This window comes from Salvelinus alpinus, chromosome 19 (genome assembly GCF_045679555.1).
Source record: "Salvelinus alpinus chromosome 19, SLU_Salpinus.1, whole genome shotgun sequence".
NCBI classification, from domain to species: domain Eukaryota; kingdom Metazoa; phylum Chordata; class Actinopteri; order Salmoniformes; family Salmonidae; genus Salvelinus; species Salvelinus alpinus.
The window spans coordinates 43,576,234-43,600,764 of NC_092104.1; the positions used below are offsets into that span (position 1 = coordinate 43,576,234).

Sequence of the window (24,531 nt, forward strand, 5' to 3'; positions counted from 1 at the left end):
TGGAATCATATAGTAACCAAAAAAGTGTTAAACAAATCAAAATATATTTTATATTTGAGATTCTTCAAATAGCCACCCTTTGCCTTGACAGCTTTGCACACTCTTGGCATTCTCTCAACCAGCATAGATATGCCAATAGTGAGCAACCTTGTTTAACTCCTCTTGAGAGTTTAAAACTTTCTGATAAGTTATTTACTACTTTACAACTAGGGATACTATACATGACTTTAACCCATTTTATAAGAGACTCTTGAAAAGTTCTTGAAATTTTCCTTATTGACTGACCTTCATGTCTAAAAGTAATGATGGACTGTCGTTTCTGTTTGCTTATTTGAGCTGTTCTTGCCATAATATGGACTTGGTATTTTACCAAATAGGGCTATCTTCTGTATACCACCCCTACCTTTTCACAACACAACTGATTGGCTCAAACACATTAAAAAGGAAAGAAATTCCACCAGTTAACTTTTAACAAGGCACACCTGTTAATTGAAATGCATTCCAGGTGATTACCTCATGAAACTAGTTGAGAGAATGCCAAGAGTGTGCAAAGCTATCATCAAGGCAAAGGGTGGCTACTTTGAAGAATCTGAAATATAAAATATATTTTGATTTGTTTAACACTTTTTTGGTTACTACATGATTCCATATGTGTTATTTCAAAGTTTTAATGTCTTCACTATTATTCTACAATGTAGAAAATAGTAAAAATTAAGAAAAACCCTGGAATGAGTAGGTGTGTCCAAGCTTTTGACTGGTACTGTATATATACAGTGCATTCGGAAAGTATTCAGACACCTAGACTTTTTCCACATTTTGTTACGTTACAGCCTTATTCTAAAATGGATGAAATAAAAAAATATACACACAATAAGCCATAATGACAAAGCAAAAACAGGTTTGAAAAAAAAACAGAAATATCACATTTACATAAGTATTCAGACACTTTACTCAGTACTTTGTTGAAGAACCTTTGGCAGTGATTACAGCCTCGAGTCTTCTTGGGAATGGCACTACAAGCTTGGCACACCTGTATTTGGGGAGTTTCTCCCATTCTTCTCTGCAGATCCTCTCAATCTCGTGTCAGGTTGGATGGGGGAGCGTTACTGCACTGCTATTTTAAGGTCTCTGCATTGATGTTCGATCGGGTTCAAGTCCAGGCTCTGGCTGGGCCACTCAAGGACATTCAGAGACTTGTCCCGAAGCTACTCCTGCGTTGTCTTGGCAGTGTGCTAAGGGTCGTTGTCCTGTTGGAAGGTGAACCTTCGCCCCAGTCTGAGGTCCTGATCACTCTGGAGCAGGTTTTCATCAAGGATCTCGCTGTACTTTGCTCCTTTCATCTTTCCCGCGATCCTGACTAGTCTCCCAGTCCCTGCCGCTGAAAAACATCCCCACAGCATGATGCTGCCACCACCATGCTTCACCACAGGGATGGTGCCAGGTTTCCTCCAGATGTGGCGCTTGACATTCAGGCCAAAAATATCAATATTGGTGTCATCAGACCAGAGAATCTTTTTTCTCATGGTCTGAGAGTCCTTTAGGTGCCTTTTGGTAAACTCCAAGCGGGCTGTAATGTGCCTTTTACCGCCGGAGTGGCTTCCGTCTGGCCACTCTACCATAAGTGCTGCAGAGATGGTTGTCCTTCTGATAGGTTCTCCCATCTCCACAGAGGAACTTTGGAGCTCTGTCTTGGGGACCTTCAATGCTGCAGAAATATTTTGGTACCCTTCCCTAGATCTGTGCCTCAACACAATCCTGTCTCGGAGCTTCGATCTCATGGCTTGGTGTTTGCTATGGCATGCACTGTCAACTGCCTAGAAGGCCAGCATCCCGGAGTCGCCTCTTCACTGTTGACGTTGAGACTGGTGTTTTGTGTTTACTATTTAATGAAGCTGCCAGTTGAGGACTTGAGGAGTCTGTTTCTCAAACTAGACACTCTAATGTACTTGTCCTCTTGATCAGTTGTGCACCGGGGCCTCCCACTCCTCTTTCTATTCTGGCTAGAGCCAGTTTGTGCTGTTCTGTGAAGGGAGTAGAACACAGCGTTGTACAAGATCTTCAGTTTCTTGGCAATTTCTCGAATGAAATAGACTTCATTTCTCAGAAGGATAGACTGACGAGTTTCAGAAGAAAGTTCTTTGTTTCTGGCCATTTTGAGCCTGTAATCGAACCCACAAATGCTGATGCTCCAGATACTCAACTAGTCTAAATAAGTCCAGTTTTATTGCTTCTTTAATCAAGACAACAGTTTTCAGCTGTGCTAACAAAATTGCTAAGGATTTTCTAATGATCAATTAGCCTTTTAAAATGATAAACTTGGATTAGCTAACACAAAATGCCATTGGAACACAGGAGTGATGGTTGCTGATAATGGGTCTCTGTACGCCTATGTAGATATTCCATAAAAAAATCTGCCATTTCCAGCTACAATAGTCATTTACAACATTAACAATGTCTACACAATGTCTGATCAATTTGATGTTATTTCAATAGACAAAAAAAAAATGCTTTTCTTTCAAAAACAAGGACATTTCTAAGTGACCCCCTAACTTTTGAATGGTCGTGTGTGTGTAATATATATATATATATAATCTGTTGCCTCCCATTTAAGTGTATTGTGATGGTAATTGTTAGGTTGAGGTTGCTAGCCACTATTTTATATTCAACCTATCTTTTAACTAGCTAACGTTTGCTGCTCTGCAGTGCAAGCTAGCTTGACTTGCAGTAAAGTTAGAGAAACATTTCAAGAAAAAAGTAACTAAACAAAACATGTTTTATTATCACCTGAAATGTCTGTTTAGTCTTTTAATAACCATCTTACCTGAGTCTACCAGGTTCAGGTACAGAAAGAATATTAGGGAATTGGTGCTTTGGATAAGCCAGTGTGCATCGCAAGGAAACAGACTGGGAGGAAGGAAGTAATTTAGGATTAGATTGAGTGTCTAATCTCTTTATAGTGAGTGTGCAGTCTCAGCAGATATGTGCCACCTATCGCTTGATCTATCTGTCACTCTCCTTCTCCGTCTTGAACTACGTGGCTACACTGGTTACTGTGGTCACTGGACACTCCTAATGGTTTCTGTGTGTGGCGATTTCAGACCTACAGTACACAGTCCAGTCCTACAGTACACTACGTTTACAATGCGAGTGAGTGAATAAAGGAAGATACTTTGGTGATGTAACCCCACTACAACCCTGGGAGCACATCTAAGGACCCCTGTTCGTCCTCATGACAAAGTCTGTCACTAGTGTTCCTGTCATTACCACTACAAAAAACCACTGCTAAAATCAACAGGATGTCCCAATGTCACAGTGACCTGCTGACTGGAGAGGTTCCTTCTGATTGGGAGTGCTGTGCCCCCTCATTGGGTCATATGTGACAGAAACACACACACACACACACACACACACACACACACACACACACACACTAATGAGCCCCCCGACAGTGGGGGGCAAAGTTGAGCGGCCATTAACACTTGTACAGTACAGGCAAGTGTGTGTGATACAATAAAACGGTTATGTAACTCAGGTATGTGTGTTTTCCCCTCCCCCTCTCTCTGTCCATAGCCCAAATCGAAGTTATACCATGCAAAATTTGCGGAGACAAGTCATCAGGAATCCACTATGGAGTCATCACGTGTGAGGGCTGCAAAGTGAGTTGTCAACACAGCTCTGTGGTTCCCTCTGTCCATCCTTCTCCTCTGTCATTTTGTTTTAAATCTTCTTTCCTATTCCGCTGTCTCCTTCCTACTCTCCGTGAGATCTCTTCTATTCTATTATTTTGTATTCTTTTCACGTCTTTTCCTTTATTTCCAAAACATTGACTGACCGCTCGTGTTTGTGATTGTCCTGTAGGGGTTCTTCAGACGTAGTCAGCAGAACAACGCTGCATACTCCTGCCCTCGCCAGAGGAACTGTCTGATCGACAGGACCAACCGAAACCGCTGCCAACACTGCCGCTTACAGAAGTGTCTCGCACTCGGAATGTCCAGAGATGGTGAGACCGCTTCGACACACACACACGAACGTACACACAAATACATACACAAACACAAGTGTAGACACTTGCTTACTTAAAGGGATAGTTTGTGATTTTGACAATGAAGCCCTTCATCTATTTCCCTAGAGTCAGCTGAACTCATGGATATAATTTGTCTCTGCGTCCAATATGAAGGAAGTTAGAGGTAGTTTCGCGAGCCAATGCTAACTAGCTTAGCGCAAAAACTGAAAGTCTTTGGTTACAGCTAGCATGCTAGCTGTATCTGGACTTCCGGTCTTTGCACTAAGATAGCGCTAACGCATTGGCTTGCGAAACTACCTCAAACTTCCTTCGCGCAGAAACAGAAATGGTATCCACAAGTTTCTGACTCTATGGAAGTAGATAAAAGGTCGTCATTGACAAAATCCCGAACTATCCCTTTAAGATTGTCAAATACTATTGTAATCTCTGGAATGTAAAATCACAGGTGAAGCTGAGAGAGAAACCAAACACAATGTGACTAATAAAGATCCCTCCCTCTGTGCGTAGCGGTGAAGTTTGGCCGCATGTCAAAGAAGCAGCGAGACAGCCTGTACGCTGAGGTGCAGAAGCACCAGCAGCGGATCCTGAATGAGCGGCAGCAGCAGACTGGTGAGGCCGAGGCCCTGGCGCGCGTCTACTCCTCCAGCCTGACCAACGGCCTCAACACCCTCAACCACGAGATCGGAGGCACCTACGCCAACGGCCACGTCATCGAGCTTCCCAAGGGCCAGGTGAACGGTGGTGCCCCCGGCGGCTACTACCACAGTATGGACTCCACCCAGCCCTCCCCGGATCAGTCAGGCCTGGACATGGCGGGCATGAAGCACATAAAACAGGAGCCTGTGTACGACCTGACCCCTGTGACCAACCTGTTCAACTACAGCTCCTACCAGGACAGTCAGCTGGCGCCAAGCAATGTCAGCATGGGAGAGCTAGGTAACTAAGGGTTAGGGTTAAGTTTATTCACAGGTGTTAAATTGGACCATCAGTGCCGCCTTCAAAAACATTAGGTGCATGACATAATGAGGCCCGAGTGTTGTACGGGGCAGGAAGACACCAGGCCTTAGTTGAGGATTTGAACAGGAAGGTGTCATGGCGAGGCTAAGTGTGATAAGCTGTCAGTGTGATAAGCAGTGTGAGGGACCTGAGATCAGACTTTCTTAGGGGGGGGGGGTTGGTGCGAGTGAGTGAGCTGACCCTGCATCATATTGAAGCTCAGCCCATCAATGCAAGAAACACCCTGTCAAATTGCAGAGTGAAGCTTGAGTGTTGCCTGCCTTACTAAGGTTGCAATGCCAACTCAGCTGAACACAGTTTTACAAGTGCACTCTCTATTGGAGTTGTCACATACTTGGATGGGGGTACACAATACATTAGCTGATTCTTTTAAAGATCCGTTCTGCTGTTTTCTCCACCCCGTTTCAATTAGCCCCAACAATTATTTTCTACAATTCAGATTCAGATACATAAAAATAAACTTTGTCCCCAGGCTGGTGGACGAGACTACATAGAAAGTTGCATGAGGACTGAAGCCTTCGGAAGTTGAATAAAGTTAGTTTTCATTAAGCGTGTGTACGGTTCATCGGTTTCATGCTCCATAGACAATGAATGGTAAACTACCGTTTTGCTCGAATTGCGATCAAAGTGTGTCTGACTCTGTATCTTCACCCCCTCTCCCTCCATAGATCGTATCGCCCAGAACATTATAAAGTCTCACCTGGAGACCTGTCAGTACACAGCAGATGAGCTCCAGCAGCTGGCCTGGCAGACACACTCCTACGATGACATCAAGATGTACCAGAGCAAAGTGAGTGTGACTAGTGTGTGTACCTCACAGGAGGTTGGTGGCACCTTAATTGAGGAGGATGGGCTCGTGGAAATGACTGGATCAGAATCAGGAGAATGGTTTCCATGGTTTCCAGGTGTTTGATGCCATTCCATTTGCACCGTTTCCGGCCATTATTATGAGCCGTCCTCCCATCAGCAGCCTCCTGTGGTGTGTGTGTGTTCCTTGTGACCAGCCGAGTTTACACTGCTCACTAACCTACAGTACAACCTCTGAGCACCTCCCAACTCTATTGTCATCCAATGTCTCTTTTGTTCCCTATACCAACTGCCCTCATTCTCTCCCAAACTCTGGTTGTCTATAGAATCTCACCCCCCCTCTCTTTCTGTCTCTTTTTTCCCCCTCAAGTTCTCTCTTTCTCTGCTCGTTTCTCCTTCTTCTGTTTCTATCGCTCTCTCGCTCCTTTTCTCCGCCTGTGTGTGTGTGTGTGTGTGTGTGTGAAACAGCACTAGTTCCTTTATATCACCGTGACTTCTCTCATTCCTCTATGTCTAATGGATTATGGGTCATTACAGAAGAACCCTTTGAAATATTCTCCATAGAGATTCATCTTACAGACAGACACTATAGAACACACAAAAGCAATTTGCTGATATTGTACTTTGGATATTCTGAGTAGCGAGGGAGCTGACTATTTTCTAAGTATGCATTTTCCCAATTCCTGTATTGTACTTCATTGAACTGTTAAAAAGGGAGGACTTACCCAAATACAATTCTGCGTGTCTTGTGTGCATAGTCCTGTGGCATAAACATGTGTGTAAAATACGGTTTGTGTTTGTTTGCACTTGCGGAAGTGCTATAGCAGTGTTTGAAAAGTGTGTATACGAGCTGTCATTACACGCGTCGATAGGTCTGCACAGAAGTCCCGAACTTGCCAACGTGTGTATTTTTCTGCAGACGCGAGACATGCTGTGGCAGCAGTGTGCCATCCAGATCACCCATGCCATCCAGTATGTGGTGGAGTTTGCCAAGCGCATCTCAGGCTTCATGGAGCTGTGCCAGAATGACCAGATCCTTCTGCTCAAGTCAGGTGAGCTGGCACTGCTGACCCACTGGAAACAAGCTGCTTGAAACAACCACGTTTCCACGTCCTTTAAAAAAAAATAAAGAAATGTATCAATGATGTAGCACCAACATGAAAAACATATTGGATTAGCAAAAAGTCATCAACATCTCTCTCTCTCTCTATCTAGGTTGTCTGGAGGTGGTCCTGGTTAGAATGTGTCGGGCGTTTAACCCGCTCAACAACACAGTGCTGTTTGAGGGGAAGTACGGCGGCATGCAGATGTTCAAAGCACTAGGTAAGGCACTGCTGCTAGCGCTACTGTACCACCTCATCGACTGTCATCTAAGTAGCATGATGTACTACAGTACCCATAATGCCCTGGACAAGATATAACTATGACAATGAATTGACCACCTCTCTATTGTCTCTCTCAGGCTGTGACGACCTGGTCAGCGCGGTGTTCGACTTTGCCAAGAGTCTGTGCTCTCTGCAGCTCACTGAGGAGGAGATCGCTCTGTTCTCCGCAGCAGTGCTCATCTCCACAGGTCAGTACTGACTACACACAGCCACATCTAGCCTTCTGCCGCCACCTACAGGCACACCTTACTGAGGCAGTGCCTGGCTGGAGAATGCTGCGGTCACAGTGACTGACATTACTGAAGCTGTCTTTATTAGTAGTAAGACAGACACAATGTATTCCTAGATTCCTGCCTTTACAGGGAGTTTTACGTAGCCACCGTGCTTCTACATCTGCATAGCTTGCTCTTTGGGGTTTTAGCCTGGGTTTCTGTATAAGCACTTTGTGCCATCTGCTGATGTAAAAACGGCTTTATAAATACATTTGATTGATTGACGTGATGTGGTTGCGTGTTCCTTTGTCAGACCGGCCATGGCTGATGGAGCCCAGGAAGGTGCAGAAGCTCCAGGAGAAGATCTACTTTGCGCTGCAGCACATCATGCAGAAGAACCACATGGATGAGGACACGCTGGCTAAGGTAGGGCGCATCACCACTCAGATCACTGAGCCTCATACAGTACATCTGTTGTGAGGCTTAACATCGAAGAGCGTCACACCTAGGCACTGTTAGATGGCAGCAGCGGTGCAACTTTGGTTTTAAAAGTGGGGGGGACAATTATATATATATTTTTTTATCCAATCGGATAAACACTCCAAACAGCTTACCTGACCGCTCGGAGGCGTCCGCGTGGTCCTAAAGCACACCGTTGCCTCGTTTTGTATCACATTCCAATGATAAAACTGGGGGGGACAAAAATGCATTTCCCCCTTCCCCAGTGAAAGTTGCACCCCTGGATGGCAGTGTATTTTAGACAGCCTTTTTTGCTTTAGCTGCGGTTTGTACAGCCTGAGACTTCTTGACCCATCACCCCTGACCGCTGACTCCTCTCTGTCCTCTGTAGCTGATTGGTCGGATCCCCACGCTGTCGGCCCTGTGTACTCTCCACACCGAGGAGCTACAGGCCTTCCAGCAGCTTCATCCCGAGACGGTCAATGTGCTCTTCCCCCCACTCTACAAGGAGCTCTTCAATCCCGACCCCAATGCAGCCATCACCATACCCAAGTGACTGCCTACGGTCCAATCTCAGAGAGTGGACCACAACGTGAACGTGGACGCATCATTACCGCAACCGCAAAGCCCGGACCCCAGGCCCGGACCCTCCAGACACTTACAGCCGCAAACACTAGGAATGTCCAGCACTTATCCAACCCTATACACCGATACAGTCTAAAGAATGTATATAATGCACCCGTGACCAAGGGGCTCTTCAGAACTGATCAGAAATGTACAGACTTTAACTAGCACATTTAAGCTGTCTTTTAACTGGGTAAGTCAATTTGTTTATCTTTGATACATTTTCTTTTTTTTTTTTTACATGATATTGTGATATTGAAGGTGGGGGAGGGATTCGTGTGGATTCAGAAAAACTATTGTAGGTATTCTTTAGTACAGAGCGGATTCCAGTATTACTTATTGTTCTGTTCATATTTTAGTCCTAATTTAAAACTACAGCTGCCCTATGTGGCTGATACCTTGTCTATGTGTTTTTTTTATTTGATAGATTCATGTGTACAGAATTTGTCAAGTTTAAATGAGACTTGTTAAAGAATATTGGGTTAAACCTGGGGGGTGCTTTCGGTACGTCGAGAAATCTTGTCTGGGCTCTGTTGATATGTGAAGAGGGTAGTGCATCTTTCAGTTGAGAACTATTAAACTGTAAAAGAAGGAGTAAAACAATTATGGCTACTCTTCAAGGTGAAGATATGTACATAAATATTATATTTTGTGTGAAAAAAAGTTTCTGGCAGATTGCCATCCTGCCAGCCCCCCTAAACCTACCACCACCTCTCTCCACCCCACCTAGCCAAAACGACTGTGTTGATCTTGGTGTCTTTTCATGATGGCTTACTTAGTCAGTGAATATAAGAACCCCAGTCACTGCATAAACCTCTTCCTCTCTACATCCCCCTCATTTTGCACAATCTACGCCCATGCTAATCACTGGGCATCTTAAATGAAGAATACTTTCTTTCTCTCTGAGGAGATTTTCAAACTGCTTTATCCTTATCCTTGCATTTCTCTGTTCAGCCTCATCCTTCTAGAACAGTCAATCACAGGGTAGTCATGATTAGCTAGAGTGGATACACCAGGATGTCCACTGATCATTTCTTTCAATTTGACTGACAATCGGACGTTCAATCTTTCAGATTAAAATGGAAACTTGAAACACATTCCACATTACAGAGAGTGCTCTCTGGGACTGTAGATCTTGCACTGCTTATTCTAGGGGTAATGGATATTCTTCACTGAAACGTTTGCCACTTAAAGTTGCAATACATTGTATAATCTTTATAGTAAGCTATGATAGACAATCACTTCCTGTTTTGTTTAATTTATGAACAGTTTAGAATGTTTTTCAAATGCTTTTTAAATGTTAATGCTGAAGATCTTCGAGGATTTCCTTCGATGTTATAATAGACACGTTTACGTGTTTCGCACAGTTGCCAAATCCCTCTGAGCTTTTAGTGGAGAATAGATGCTAGCCAGTGCCAGTGTACAGAACAGTATGACCTGAGACATTTTCCTCCACTTCCCATATGCATTACCCCCCACCCTTTCCCATATGCAGTGAACACTATGTTGTCCTGTCATCCTCTGTATACAAAGGATGAGCTTCTAGTCATAGCTCCCAACCCCCCATTCCATACACCCCCCCGGCCCAAAAGTAGTTCCCATCCCTCTCCCCTCATAGGTCAGAGGTCAGTTGCTCGTTAAAGACAATCACTTGCATTTCGATGCACGACACAGCATCTCTCTCAGGGAGCAACAATTTTTCTGTCTTTGCATGAAAAGAACATTTTTACATTTTTGAAAAATGTAAGCGTTTTTGGGAGAGATAAATATGCTGGTGGCTCCCAGCGAAGGAACCTACCCAGACAAGGTGTGTGTGTGTGTGTGTGGGAAAGATTCACTGTCCGGGTCCATATAATGGGGAGAGCCATTATCTACAATAGTCCCAGAAATTCCTTTAATAATGTCCTGAAAATAACAGTTTCAGGTGCATTCATAAAACCACCCCTGTTCTAGATATGCTGCTTATGTTACAATGAAGGAAGACCATAACTAAGCTGGCGCCCAACCATTCCACGCCTATAGGACAGTGAATTCAAACCCACTTTGTTTTTATTTTCCATTTCTAGACTGTGAATCGGGGGGTTGGGTTTGGGGGACGGGGTTGGTCATCTGAGTGACAAATCAACACTGTAAGGTACTGTAGCAATAATATCTGGAAAGCATTTACTACTGTATTGTAAGATTATTTGAATTTTATTACTATTACTATTATTATTATTATTGTTATTATTATTACTATTACTCTTATATTACTATTAGCCTATTGTCGTTCTGTTATCTTTGCATGCCGTTTCATGGCAATGAAACATTGGGGCTTTTGTGTTTTCTCAAGCGATGCTGTGGGTCAGGGGTGGGAGTGATGGGTGGGTTTGGCAGGGGTGGGATTATTTTATTCTGAATGTTATGGAGTAGCGTTTTCAGTGTGAGGGACTGAACGCATTATGCGCCTTTTACTCCATCAACAGACACCATGGAGCGCAGACAAAATGTGGTTGTTATCCCAACGAGACCACTGGACAACGTGCGCCGCCATTTTATATACTTAATCAAAAAACATTTCACATGCTTAGTCAAATACACTACACCCCCAACTTCTGCCTCCTTAGAGAACCTGTGTATGTGTGTGTTTGTATGCGTGCGGGCTTGTGTAAGAGGCTGAAAGAGTGAATGAACGAGAGAGAGGGAGAAATTGAGGTTCTTTGTTTTATTGATGCGTTGTATACTTTCTTAATGCATTAAACGTGTGTGCTATTGGAGTAGTGTTGAAATTGTTAATTTATTGATTAGAATGTCTTTGCTTCCCAGGGTGAGAAAGTAAAGTAAATGTAGCATCTGTGACCAAAACCCTTAAAGGTATGGGGTACAGAAACTAAAAAAAAAAGGAACATGTTTTTTCAAGTGCCATAGTTAGAGAGGACAAGCTCGATTGGCGAAATGGGAAATAGTTGCTTTACTGTGTGAGTTTACTTGAGAACCAATCAAAAAGGGGGATTTTGAGGCAAGTGTGTATTTCATTACATTGAATTGTTTGTTTATATGTTTGCTTTTTTCACTTGTTGAGTCAGCTCAGACCTTAGAACTTTGACCCAGCTTTGACCCAGCTGTGTGTGTGTGTGTGTGTGAGAGAGAGAGAGCTAGTGACATAAATGAAGAGCTTTGGTGATCCAGTTGTGTTGAAGTTCTGAGTTTTCCTGAGCCATCTCAGTGTCTCCTCCTTCAAGATGTAAATAATGAAGTCAAGGTCTGAAGTGATTTTTGTTAAATTCTATATTTTATCGCTTTTGTAGACATTTCTTTGTGGGAAGAAAAATAAAAGAAATGTTATGGATGCATTTCTGTCTTGTTCTTTTTCTATTCACACACACACACACACACACACACACAAACTAGCATTTTGAGGGTAACAATGCTGACATCTTCAATGGGAACTGTGAAGGGACTAATAGCAGTATCTAAAAACCTGTGCTATCCATTATAATAATTGTAATAGTTTGAGTCTGAGCCGTGCAAATTCCAACCACCAAGAGATCAGATTGAGTTATTCTTGTATTTTAATTCTGAATGTAAGCCATAAGCCATGCGTCAGCCCAGTTATGTCAATGCTCGATGAGAATAATCGTTTTTTTCATGTAACCAGTTTGAACATAAGCAGCATAAGAACACATTTTAACATTCAGCATTGCTAAAAAAATGAAAATATGAGTGTTTGAAAACAGAAAAAAAACATTTGAGAGGGACTGTTTTGCTGAAAAACAAATCCCATATTGAAGCTTTAATGTGCAATGTCTGATAAACAAATAGTATTTTTTTAGGTCAAGTTTTGTTATAATTTCATAAAGAATAACATCCTTGAGTCCAGCCAGAGTGATTTGGTCAGTGTCTCTAAAGACGGTTTCCTGTTGAGTCACAAGCTTGATAGTCGTTGCGTGCTAGGATTATGGGACCAAATACTAACTTTTGACTACATTAATACACTAAGTGTATTTGTCCAAATACTTATGACAACTTCAAATGGGGGACTAGATACATAAAGTGCTTTCATTTCTAAACGGTAAAACATTTCTAAACGGTATGAAAATACCCTCAAATAAAAGGTGACATTCTGCACTGTCGCCTCGTATGAAACATTTGATCTCAAATCCAAAATGTTGGAGTATAGGGCCAAATTTCACTTCACTGTCCAAATAAATACGGAGGGGAGTGTATGTACATAAAATGTATTCGCCTTGGCCTCCCTCCACTATACACTCCATAGGTGGAACGAATGCAAGACTACGGCATCTGGCTTGCTGTTGAGACTAGTGCAATGTTAACCATTTTTAAAACCAAAGCCCTACCAGCCATCTAACACAAAAGGTAGTCCATATGAAGTTGTACACTATCCATTCAAAGCCACAAGTGAGTGCTTTTATTCGTGGTAGAAGTTTCCCTTAAGCACACCTCTGGATCAAGTAAGCCTTCCCAAATCCTATCCATAACCATTTAGGGAGATAAAAACTAAACTGATCAGTGTCTTTATGCTTTAATGGCAACTTCATCCCACCTGAACCAGAGGTTAGGATGGCGTACTTCTGCTTTCAAGTCAGAGGTTACACTCTGGTCACGATCACTCCACTTTCCTCTTCAGAAGATCTGTGTTCTGTTTCCCCGCAGCTGTCTGTGCTCCTCTTCAAATCTGACAACACAAACATCAATCAGCTACATGGCAGTCGACGTAGTCATTGCCACTTAAAAGATAATTGGATCAGACCGGAGAGGAAGTCCATGGATTTTTCATTAATAATATGTTTTGACTTTATGGGAATCTTGGAGAGGACACAAGAAGAAAAGAAAAAAAAGCACCTTTGAAAATATCAAAACCAGTATGGCTGAATGTTTGCGTGTGTGTTTGCTCACTTGTTTGTTTTGGAGTGAATTTCCGAGGCGAGGCTCCCTCTAGATGCTAGTATCGTGCATCTCGGGTCTACCCAGAGACTGCAATTAATATCTAATCAAAGCTAATGTCTCCACAGCACTCTGCCAGCACAAAGCCCTGTTTAATATGTAATCAAAGAGAGCCCAGCACACCACACAAAGCAAGTCCCTCCCCCTGCCTCCAATGCTTTGTTGTCATCAAAATAAATTCTTCCCTTGGCTTAATTAGCTGGTTCTATCTTCATTTGAAGTTCAGGCATTCATCTCCAAGCCAACGAGACTCCCGGGTGAAGACATGAATGTGACACACACACACACACACACACACACACACACACACACACACACACACACACACACACACACACACACACACACACACACACACACACACACACACACACACACACACACACACACACAATCCATCTCCTCCATAACCCCCTTATGACAGTGGTGGTCTGAATAGTTCCTTTCTCTTACCTGAGAGTCCGAGGTTCTTGCAGCAGGAGTTGCAGGTGTGTTTGAGGACAAAGCTCTGGATGGCAGTGTCTCCCAGGTTAGCAGGACCAAACACCATGTCACCAGTCAAGCTACAGGTAGACCAGGGGCAGAAGAGGGTACCTCAAAAATCTATGTTTGTCAGATATACCTTTAAACCTCAAAAGAATGTCAAGAAGATGATAAGTGTCGTGTCACACACTGAACCTCCACCGTGTGAGGCGAATACCTTTTGTCGTCCGCTCGGATGACTGATGGGTCTGTAAGCTCCGACCCCACTCCTGTGAAAGATTAAGGAAAGACAGAAGAGACTTCAATTCAATGTAGTAGTTTATAGGACAACCCTGTTAGGTGACGTGGGTGCAAAACAGTATAAATAATAAAGAGCAAAGCATGATGTTAACAAAATTCTGATCTATTCATAGTCAGACATACAGACAGCGCAACAGAATGTGCCGGAGGGACAGACAGACAGAACAGGACAGAGAGACAGACCCTGTATGTCCAGCACCAGTAGTTCTCTACAGGAGTATTGGTAGGTCCAGTGGGAGAAGGCCAGGAGCGTTTCCTCCATTCCACAGCAGGGGGCGATCTCCTCTCCGCTGTTATTGTTGTACTTCCTGAAGTCACCCAACATGTTCCTCTCTATGGTCAACCACTGTCCGTCTGAGTGACAGTGAAGAAGAGACACATCCAGGAACCTAGGAGGGAGAAACACATTCAAATATGTAACACATATATCTCACACACACATTAGTTGATGCACATATGAACACACGTACACACGTGTGCACACATTCAAACTGTCATGGATTCCCCTGGTACTGCTGCTCATTCCGTTCACCAGCCTTCTAGCTGTCACTGAACTGGATCATCACCACCAACCGCGGACTGTCTTTTCTCATTATGCACACCTGGTTCCCATTACCCCTGATTAGTATGTGTATATATGTGCCCTCTGGTCCCCATTGTCCTTGTCGATCATTGTCCTATGTCCGTTGGTCTTCTGAGTACCTGTGCTCTGTTTCATTTGGTTTTTGGTGCTACATGTATTTTTGTTATTACGGGTCTCGTCCCATGAATTATTTTTGAGGTTTACACCTCGCTCTTTTGTTTTGGGTCGATAATTTTTTTAAACTATTACGTATTCCTGCGCCTGTCTCCCATCCTTACTCAACATTACACAGACAGATTCAATCAGCTCACACAAGCACACACACACACGTGTAATGTAGACAAGTCCTAGATGTTGAGTACAAACCTGGGAGAAAGGGGCACGTTTTCTGGTTTGACTTGGTTGAACACATGCATGAGTTTCTGAGCAGCTCGCTGTTGCTGTATCTCCTGTAAGAACATGATATGGCCAGAATGATGCTATTAGTGGATGTAATACATGCCAAGTAAAACATTAGGGTAAAAATAAGAAGACAACGAATAGACACAACAAAAATAAGGTGATGTGAACAGCTGTCTGTGGAAAGTGGATATACATAAGTAGGGGCTACACCAGGAGTTTTCCCTGACTATGTGGCCTGAACAAGTAAAGACTCTGAGCGCCAGTTATAGCCTATAACTATAGGATACTATAGGCTAACAATAACCAGGGCCCAGAGTTTAACAGGTCTCATAGTCAGAAAACACTCCTGGCCCAAACAACAATATATGATGTTACAGTATACAATGTATATGATGAAGTTATATATTAATTGTATACCCGCAGACAGAGTTGGAGGGGGGTGTCGCTGTGGAAGACCCTCTGCCAGGTGCGGATCACCTTGGGCTGGAAGGCTTTGACCACGTACACACAGCCCACACTCAGGACGTCCCCCTCGGCCCAGGTACACAACACGCGCATGGCCCTGCGCAGCGCCCCATCTAGACAGCCCTCGCTGGACAGCGGCTGCAGCACTGCAGACAACCCCCGGGGCGACCAGGAGATTACGGAGGACTCCGCACCTGCAGCTTCCACCTCCTCCAGGGAGTAGACACTCACCTCCTCTCCTGCTGCCAGGGACCATGCAACCACGGGGAAGATGGGTATTAGGGAGGCAATGGCATGCTTCTGAATCAATCCCTAACAGAGACAGACAATTCCAGTAGCATTGCTATATTCTTATAAAAAGCTAGCCAGATTATTCTAGAAATTGCTACATAACCAGCTAACAAATTTTTGAACATTTTAGAGGAAACAACCACACCCTAGGAGCAAAAAATCATCTAAAATTCAAAAACAGTGAACTATTCCTTTAACGTAACTGACTGATGACTTACCCATTATGGAGACAGGTGTGAAGGGTATGGTGTGAGCAAGCCTCATCAGGTTGTTCTTTTCCATGGCTAACATGGCAACAACACAACACATTTACAACGCAACACAATATAACACATCATAACACAACACAATGGAACACAATATAACACAACATAACCAGATAAAAACACACATGGAATGAGGTAATATAGTATTAGATATATTTTTGGGGTTCACAAAAAAGCTGTGAAACCTATTGTTTCTGTGTGTAATTTTTGTATTTTCTTGACATGGTCAAATAACTCCAGCACAGATTCACAGATTGGTAACTTTTTACAATTATTTTCTAAATAACACCAAATGTAGTAGGTAAGCCCATGGTCCATCTCTTAACTTAGTTTGAGAAAAGCTAAGGGGTTGGTTAAGAGATGGCTGAATTATAGATAAAATCAGCAAATCAGATTTTATGTGTCTATTTAAATCCTTCATAAATCGACTCCACAATGGCCTATCTACTTGAAACATTTTAGGTTCATTAAAGCCATTACCATGATGAACCATATTCCGTTTGGCATTGATATCTTAAAAAATAACAAAACTATTAAGAATTCACTTTTTTTACAATGTAACGCTAATGCTTAAAATTATCATACAAAATCTACCTGTCATGAACTAAAAGTCAGATTCACTACAAATGTGTTCTTTAGACTCATCACAAGTCCCTAAAGAGTTTGAAAAAATAACGTAAATGCATTAAAATATGGCCACATTATACCAGTAGATGCATTAGCACATTCGCTAATATGCTAAAATATGCAAAAAAATATTTAAAAATCTTCTCATGAACCATAGGAATGCAGGCCCATGGTACATGTCTTAACTTAGTCGAGAAAATCTAAGAGATTTGTCAAAAGATGGCTGAGTTATTGACAATAACCATCTGCAATCATCTTCTCCTCATGAACCATATATCAGATTCACTCCAGATGTTGGATTTAGACTTACTACATCAGTTTTTAATGGTTTGGAGAATGATTCATTGCTGCATTCAAATATGGCGGCACTGTACCTATAGATGCACGTTAGTACATATGCTAATGCTAAAAAACTTCTCATGAACCATAAAGTCAAATTGACTCCAGATTTGGTATATACTGTAGACTCAATGAATTAGCCTCTAATGAATTTGAGAATGATTCGCTGCTATATTCAAAGTCAGACACGCTACACCACTGAGCCGATGGACATTGGGGCATGAAATTTGGTATGTAAATTTGATATATAAACTTTATGTATTTGTCCTTAGAAGCTGTGTGAATATAAAGTCACTGCAACCTTAGATGTCTGCACCAGACCCGTTGGTGGCACTCTGGATGTCATTGGCACCAGTGACACTATAGCATACAAGAGCAATAACTATTGATCAAGTGGACTTTGTCTTGTGCAAATTATTGTTAGATTTAAATTATGCAGACAAACAACGTGAAATATTGTGAAAACAACACTAACATAAACCATTAGTCGAATTAACCCCAGAATTGGTATATAAACTCAATACATTAAGTAATGACTTTAAGAATAATTCTGTGCTGCATTCAAAGATAATCAACCTACAGCACCAGATTAAACTTAACTTGCGTCAAGGGCCGGACTAGTCTATTTGGGGTGTTTTTCCAGTCTCCTTACATAATTGTGATGAGAGGTGTTTCAGACATAATTATGCACTATGGCAGTGTTTTAGAATTTTTGCGTCGGGAGAGTTCAACCAATGACGTCATTGTTTGATTGAGCCATGTTTTGTAGCAATTATTGTGGCCTTTGTGTTTCACCGATTGCATGATCACGCTAGCAGTGAGTAGATATGGTTGTCCTTGTTCAATAGAGCCATTGGACTTGTCTCAACGATGTTCCTGTCTGCCAGGACAATGTCAATATCTAGTGTTATGACTTGCCAGTCCTGAGATGGAGATAGGGGGTGCTGGCCAGTTTTATGATGGTCGTAAATATCTTCCCTTGTCAAGCAGTATGGAAGGAGAGACCTTAGCAGAACAAAGGACCTTCTCCCGCCAAAACTCCTACCGCCCCAAAATTTGAGAATTAAACAATATTTATATTTTTGAGAATGTGTAAATGTTCAGTGGAGACTGAAAGAACCCTTGTTGTGACATCATGAAAGACGGTAGAACCACATAACTGTACCTCTGATTGTATACACTTCTCAATTATGAGGTTTGCATCTGAATGTTGTATAAAATGAATGATTAAGTATCAGAATACTTTTAAAAAGATAGAAATGTTATTTTAGTCTTCTAAATGAGAAAAAGTTTTTTATGTAAAGTTTACCAAGTCAGTAACTACGCCCACGTGAGCACAGAGATTATGCAAAACGTAATGGAACACCGTTTTCCCCAAGTGTTTAAAAGGACGCACTGAATAATTAACATATGAGACCAGTTACGTGCAGCGCCGGCTGAATACGTTAGAAATGGTTCAGAAATCTACCGCTCTATAGACCAAGCAGACTGAGGCACGAGCCAAATGTTGTAAAACGGTTATAAACTCTGAAACTATTGATCACTACAGAAGAAGCAAATCCTAGACGTCGCGTTATCAGTCTGCAGCTGGAAACGTATGTACAGTCAAAGTCGGAAGTTTGCATACACCTTAGCCAAATACATTTAAACTCAGTTTTTCACAATTCCTGACATTTAATTCTAGTAAAAATGTCCTGTCTTAGGTCAGTTAGGATCCCCACTTTATTTTAAGAATGTGAAATGTCAGAATAATAGTAGAGAGAATGATTTATTTCAGCTTTTATTTCTTTCATTAAATTCCCAGTGGGTCAGAAGTTTACATACACTCAATTAGTATTTGGTAGCATTGCCTTTAAATTGTTTAACTTGGGTCAAACTTTCGGGTAGCCTTCCACAAGCTTCCCACAATAAGTTGGGTGAATTTTGGCTCATTCCTCCTGACAGAGCTTGTGTAACTGAGTCAGGTTTGTAAGGCCTCTTTGCTCGCACACGCTTTTTCAGTTCTGCCCACACATTTTCTATAGGATTAAGGTCAGGGCTTTGTGATGGCCACTCCAATACCTTGACTTTGTTGTCCTTAAGGCATTTTGACACAACTTTGGAAGTATGCTTGGGTCATTGTCCATTTGGAAGACCCATTTGCGACCAAGCTTTAACTTCCTGACTGATGTCTTGAGATGTTGCTTCAATATATCCACATCATTGTCCTGCCTCATGATGTCATCTATTTTGTGAAGTGCACCAGACCCTCCTGCAGCAAAGCACCCCCACAACATGATGCTGCCACCCCCGTACTTCACGGTTGGGATGGTGTTCTTCGGCTTGCAAGCGTCCCCCTTTTTCCTCCAAACATAACGATGGTCATTATGGCCAAACAGTTATATTTTTGTTTCATCAGACCAAAGAATACGATCTTTGTCCCCATGTGCAGTTGCAAACTGTAGTCTGGCTTTTTTATGGCGGTTTTTGAGCAGTGGCTTCTTCCTTGCTGAGCGGCCTTTCAGGTTATGTCGATATAGGACTCGTTTTACTGTGGATATAGATACTTTTGTACCTGTTTCCTTCAGCATCTTCACAAGGTCCTTTGCTGTTGTTCTGGGATTAATTTGCACCTTAAGCACCAAGTACGTTCATCTCTAGGAGACAGAACGCGTCTCCTTCCTGAGCGGTATGACGTCTGCGTCGTCCCATGGTGTAACGGTTTTCCTCCGAAGAGGAGGAGCAGGGATTGAACCAAAATGCAGCGGGTTGTGATGACATATTGATTTATTAAATAAACAAAACAGACAAAGACGAAAACGAACTATACTTGATATAACTAACAAAATAACAAAACGATGTAGACAGACCTGAACAAACGAACTTACAAATACACGAAGCACGCTGACACAGGAACAGACTACATAAACGCACGAACAAACCGAAACATTCCCGTATGGTGTAACATCGACACAGACACAGGAGACAACCACCCACAACGAACACTGTGAAACAACCTACCTAAATATGACTCTCAATTAGAGGAACGCCAAACACCTGCCTCTAATTGAGAGCCATACCAGGCAACCCTTAAACCAACATAGAAACAGACAACATAGAATGCCCACCCAAACTCACGTCCTGACCAACTAACACATACAACAAACTAACAGAAATAGGTCAGGAACGTGACACATGGTGTTTATACTTGCGTACTATTATTTGTACAGATGAACGTGGTACCTTCGGGCGTTTGGAAATTGCTCCCAAGGATGAACCAGACTTGTGGAGGTCTACAATTTTTTTTCTGAGGCCTTGGCTGATTTATTTTGATTTTCCATTGATGTCAAGCAAAGAGGCACTGTCTGTGAGATGTCTCATGTTATACATCATGCTGCTACAGTAGAAATACAGACAGTACACAATTGCCCATGAATGTCTAATGGGCACAGACAATACCACTTGGATACAAAGAAGTTGATGACTCTCAAGAGATGTGAAAGGTCACATAACAACAATCTCCCCTTGTAGCAAAGTGACTGCGAACACCTAATGCACCACCCAAACACACCGTATGCAAGTATTCCCTTTGTAGAACTGTAATACTTATTAAAGGCGTTAGTAGTACATTTAAATTTTACGGTATGTATATGTCATACATTGCCATAACTGTTCCTGCATACTGCTTTGTAAACTCACTTCAGTCTCTAGAGCAAATAAGCCATGTCTACTTATTTGCTATATTGACAGACTAATGTACTGTTTTATTGAAACTTTACTTGCGAACAAATGAAAGTTTAAATGATACTCCAACTTCCTGCATCATTTGTTTTAGCAGGGAGATTGGAGCTAGTTTATCCAAATACATTTCATGGATATCACAATGAACCGATCCAGAAGTTGAAGTCAACACTTTATTGGTTTCTGATGCAGCTGGAATCATTTAGTCAGTTGACAGTACTTATATAAAACACAATGATATACATATGTGCAGCTAGCAATATCTATACCACAATGCAGTTGGGAGCATACTAGGCATTCTATATTATACTACAACATCAGTCTAACTGAATATGGATGTTGTGTTGGTTGAATATTGCAGCAGGTTCCAGAATGTTCTTCAACTGGTGTGACTCTTGTGTTGGGTAATGGTTTAGCAGGTTTTGGCGCTGTGGCGATGTTGGCAGGGATGTTGGCTTTGGGGAGCTGTGACTCTGGCTCCTTGTAGACATCTATCTGGTCCTTTCTGCACTCCACAACAAGGTGGAAAAGCCTCTCCCTGAAGTGGTGGGTTCTGGGCTTGTACACTTTGTTCAGCCCCCACTGCTTCTACCACTCGCAGAAGATTTGTTTGTACTGCAAGTGTCCTGGAAAGACATGAAGACTGATCATGAGGATGTGTAACTATACAAGAAACCATGTTAATCTGTAAATTTAAAAAAGGTACAGCAGACTGGTATGTGTCAATAACGGGGCAGTGAGATGGGCTGTTAACAAAGATGTGAAAAGTTTTAGGGGGGCTTGACTTGTAGAGTCTAGTCATGTATTTTTGTGTATAAGCACCTACAGCATCTACACCTAGCGTGAATAGGCTAGAAGAATATACTAACAGACCCTCTCCCCATGCCAAAGAACTGACTGCAATGGTGTGGAAAAGTTTTGTTTTCTCAAGAGGGTATTGTGCTTTCAGAATCAGATGACGTGGAGCTCGCGCTTGTTCCGGGCTGAAATCTTTGTCCAATGGGTCTACAGGCTGTGTTCTACTAAAGCTGGTGTCAAGGTCATAGTCATCAGTAGCAGGGTTAGTCTGTAGGACACACAGTAGTCAATGATTAGCCGACATGTTACTACTTTGTCCCCATCAATACACACTCAAACAAGGTACTATATCCACCCACCCCCTTCGTGTCAATAGGTCATGCATGCTAGCCTTTACACACAATACCACCCCCAACAGACACCAGTCAGCTGCCCCACACCATCCACTCCACACAATACCCACCCCCAACAGACACCAGTCAGCTGCCCCACACCATCCCCTCCACACAATACCCACCCCCAACAGAAACCAGTCAGTCACCCCACACCATCCCCTCCACACAATACCCACCCCCAACAGAAACCAGTCAGTCACCCCACACCATCCCCTCCACACAATACCCACCTCCAACAGACACCAGTCAGTCTCCCCACACAATACCCACCTCCAACAGAAACCAGTCAGTCACCCCACACCATCCCCTCCACACAATACCCACCTCCAACAGAAACCAGTCAGTCTCCCCACACCATCCCCTCCACACAACACCCACCCCCAACAGACACCAGTCAGTCTCCCCACACCATCCCCTCCACACAATACCCACCTCCAACAGAAACCAGTCAGTCACCACACACCATCCCCTCCACACAATACCACCCCCAACAGAAACCAGTCAGTCACCACACACCATCCCCTCCACACAATACCCACCTCCAACAGAAACCAGTCAGTCACCGAGACCTTATTTTCTGCAAATTAGACTTCAAGTCTTGCATGAACAATCAACTTAGTCTCCATAATACAGATAAAACTACAGTAGAAGTTGTAGCTTACTTGTAAATACACCAACTATGACAACAAAACATGGACCATGTTCATGCCTCAGTATATTTATAGTGCGTTCGGGAAGTATTCAGACCCATTGACTTTTTTCACATTTTGTTACGTTACAGCCTTATTCTAAATTAATTAAATAGTTTTTTCCCCTCATCAATCCACACACAATACCCCATAATGAGAAACCAAAAACAGGTTTTTTTAATTGTTTGGGGAAAAAATTAAATATAACATTTACATAAGTATTCAGACCCTTTACTCAGTACTTTGTTGAAGCATCTTTGGTAGCGATTACAGCCTTGAGTCTTCTTCGGTATAGCGCTACAAGTTTGGCACACCTGTATCTGGGGAGTTTCTCCCACTCTTCAATTTTTTCTTTAATATTTTGTCGCAAAGAAAAAGCCATATCTCCGACTGGTCAATAAAAAGAAAATATTAAGATGGGCAAAAAAACACAGATACTGAACAGAGGAACTCTGCCTAGAAGGCCAGCCTCCCGGAGTCGCCTCTTCACTGTTGACGTTGAGACTGGTGTTTTGCGGGTACTATTTAATGAAGCTGCCAGTTGAGGACTGTGAGGAGTCTGTTTCTCAAACTAACACTAATGTACTTGTCCTCTTGCTCAGTTGTGCACCGGGGTCTCCCACTCCTCTTTCTATTCTGGTTAGAGCCAGTTTGCGCTGTTCTGTGAAGGGAGTAGTACACAGCGTTGTACGAGATCTTCAGTCTCTTGGCAATTTCTCGCATGGTATAGTATTAATTTCTCAGAACAAGAATAGACTGACAAGTTTCAGAAGAAAGTACTTTGTTTCTGGCCATTTTGAGCCTGTTATCAAACCCACAAATGCTGATGCTCCAGATTCTCAACTAGTCCAAAGAAGGCCAGTTTTATTGCTTCTTTAATCAGAACAACAGTTTTCAGTTGTGCTAACAAAATTGCAAAAGGGTTTTCTAATGATCAATTAGCCTTTTAAAATGATAAACTTGGATTAGCTAACACAACATGCCATTGGAACACAGGAGTGATGGTTGCTGATAATGGGCCTCTATGTAGATATTCCATAAAAAATCTGCCATTTCCAACTACAATTGTCATTTACAACATTAACAATGTCTACACTGTATTTCTGATCAATTTGATGTTATTTTAATGGACAAAAAAAATTGCTTTTCTTTCAAAAACAAGGACATTTCTAAGTGATCCCACACTTTTGAATGGTAGTGTACAGTCGTGGCCAAATGTTTTGAGAATGACACAAATATTAATCTTCAAAGTCTGCTGCCTCAGTTTGTATGATGGCAATTTGCATATACTCCAGAATGTTATGAAGAATGAGCAGATGACTTGCAATTAAATGCAAAGTCCCTCTTTGCCATGCAAATGAACTAAATCCCCCAAAAACATTTCCACTGCATTTCAGCCCTGCCACAAAAGGACCAGCTGACATCATGTCAGTGATTCTCTCGTTAACTTCTTTGGGAAAGGGGGGCAGTATTGAGTAGCTTGAATGAATAAGGTGCCCAGAGTAAACTGCTTGTTACCCAGGCCCAGAAGCTATGATATGCATATAGGTAGTAGAGTTGGATAGAAAACACTCTAAAGTTTCCAAAACTGTTAAAATAATCTCTGTGAGTAATCTCTGTGAGGACAAATCCAACCAGGAAGTGGGAAATCTGAGGTTTGTAGTTTCATTTAAGTGATTGCCTATCAAATATGCTGTGTGT

General features: G+C 42.4%; 2 protein-coding genes across 10 annotated transcripts in view; one reads left to right on the plus strand and one right to left on the minus strand.

Moving 5' to 3' along the window:
• Positions 1-11,860, plus strand: part of LOC139545673 (nuclear receptor ROR-beta-like) — a 32,419-nt gene extending 20,559 nt beyond the window's left edge. Inside the window, exons 2-10 of the mRNA XM_071353676.1 lie at positions 3,571-3,656; positions 3,859-4,000; positions 4,532-4,960; positions 5,710-5,831; positions 6,768-6,900; positions 7,064-7,171; positions 7,311-7,421; positions 7,759-7,871; positions 8,296-11,860. Of these exons, the coding sequence (XP_071209777.1) occupies positions 3,571-3,656; positions 3,859-4,000; positions 4,532-4,960; positions 5,710-5,831; positions 6,768-6,900; positions 7,064-7,171; positions 7,311-7,421; positions 7,759-7,871; positions 8,296-8,460 (1,409 nt within the window). The 3' untranslated portion in view covers positions 8,461-11,860. The remainder of the gene's footprint in view (positions 1-3,570; positions 3,657-3,858; positions 4,001-4,531; positions 4,961-5,709; positions 5,832-6,767; positions 6,901-7,063; positions 7,172-7,310; positions 7,422-7,758; positions 7,872-8,295) is intronic.
• The window catches only part of LOC139545671 (transient receptor potential cation channel subfamily M member 7-like), a 78,118-nt gene continuing 65,364 nt past the window's right edge, over positions 11,778-24,531 (minus strand). For 6 of the 9 annotated variants that reach the window (XM_071353672.1, XM_071353671.1, XM_071353669.1 and 3 more), the window contains 8 exons: positions 16,215-16,280; positions 15,658-15,947; positions 15,205-15,287; positions 14,439-14,644; positions 14,173-14,224; positions 13,926-14,035; positions 13,425-13,491; positions 11,778-13,203 (listed from right to left, as the gene is read on the minus strand). In XM_071353672.1, the coding sequence (XP_071209773.1) occupies positions 13,152-13,203; positions 13,425-13,491; positions 13,926-14,035; positions 14,173-14,224; positions 14,439-14,644; positions 15,205-15,287; positions 15,658-15,947; positions 16,215-16,280 (926 nt within the window). In that variant the 3' untranslated portion in view covers positions 11,778-13,151. Of the gene's footprint in view, positions 13,204-13,424; positions 13,492-13,925; positions 14,036-14,172; positions 14,225-14,438; positions 14,645-15,204; positions 15,288-15,657; positions 15,948-16,214; positions 16,281-21,107; positions 21,575-24,531 lie in introns of those variants that run through there. The other 3 variants (XM_071353668.1, XM_071353670.1, XR_011669109.1) reach the window with 3 other exon arrangements.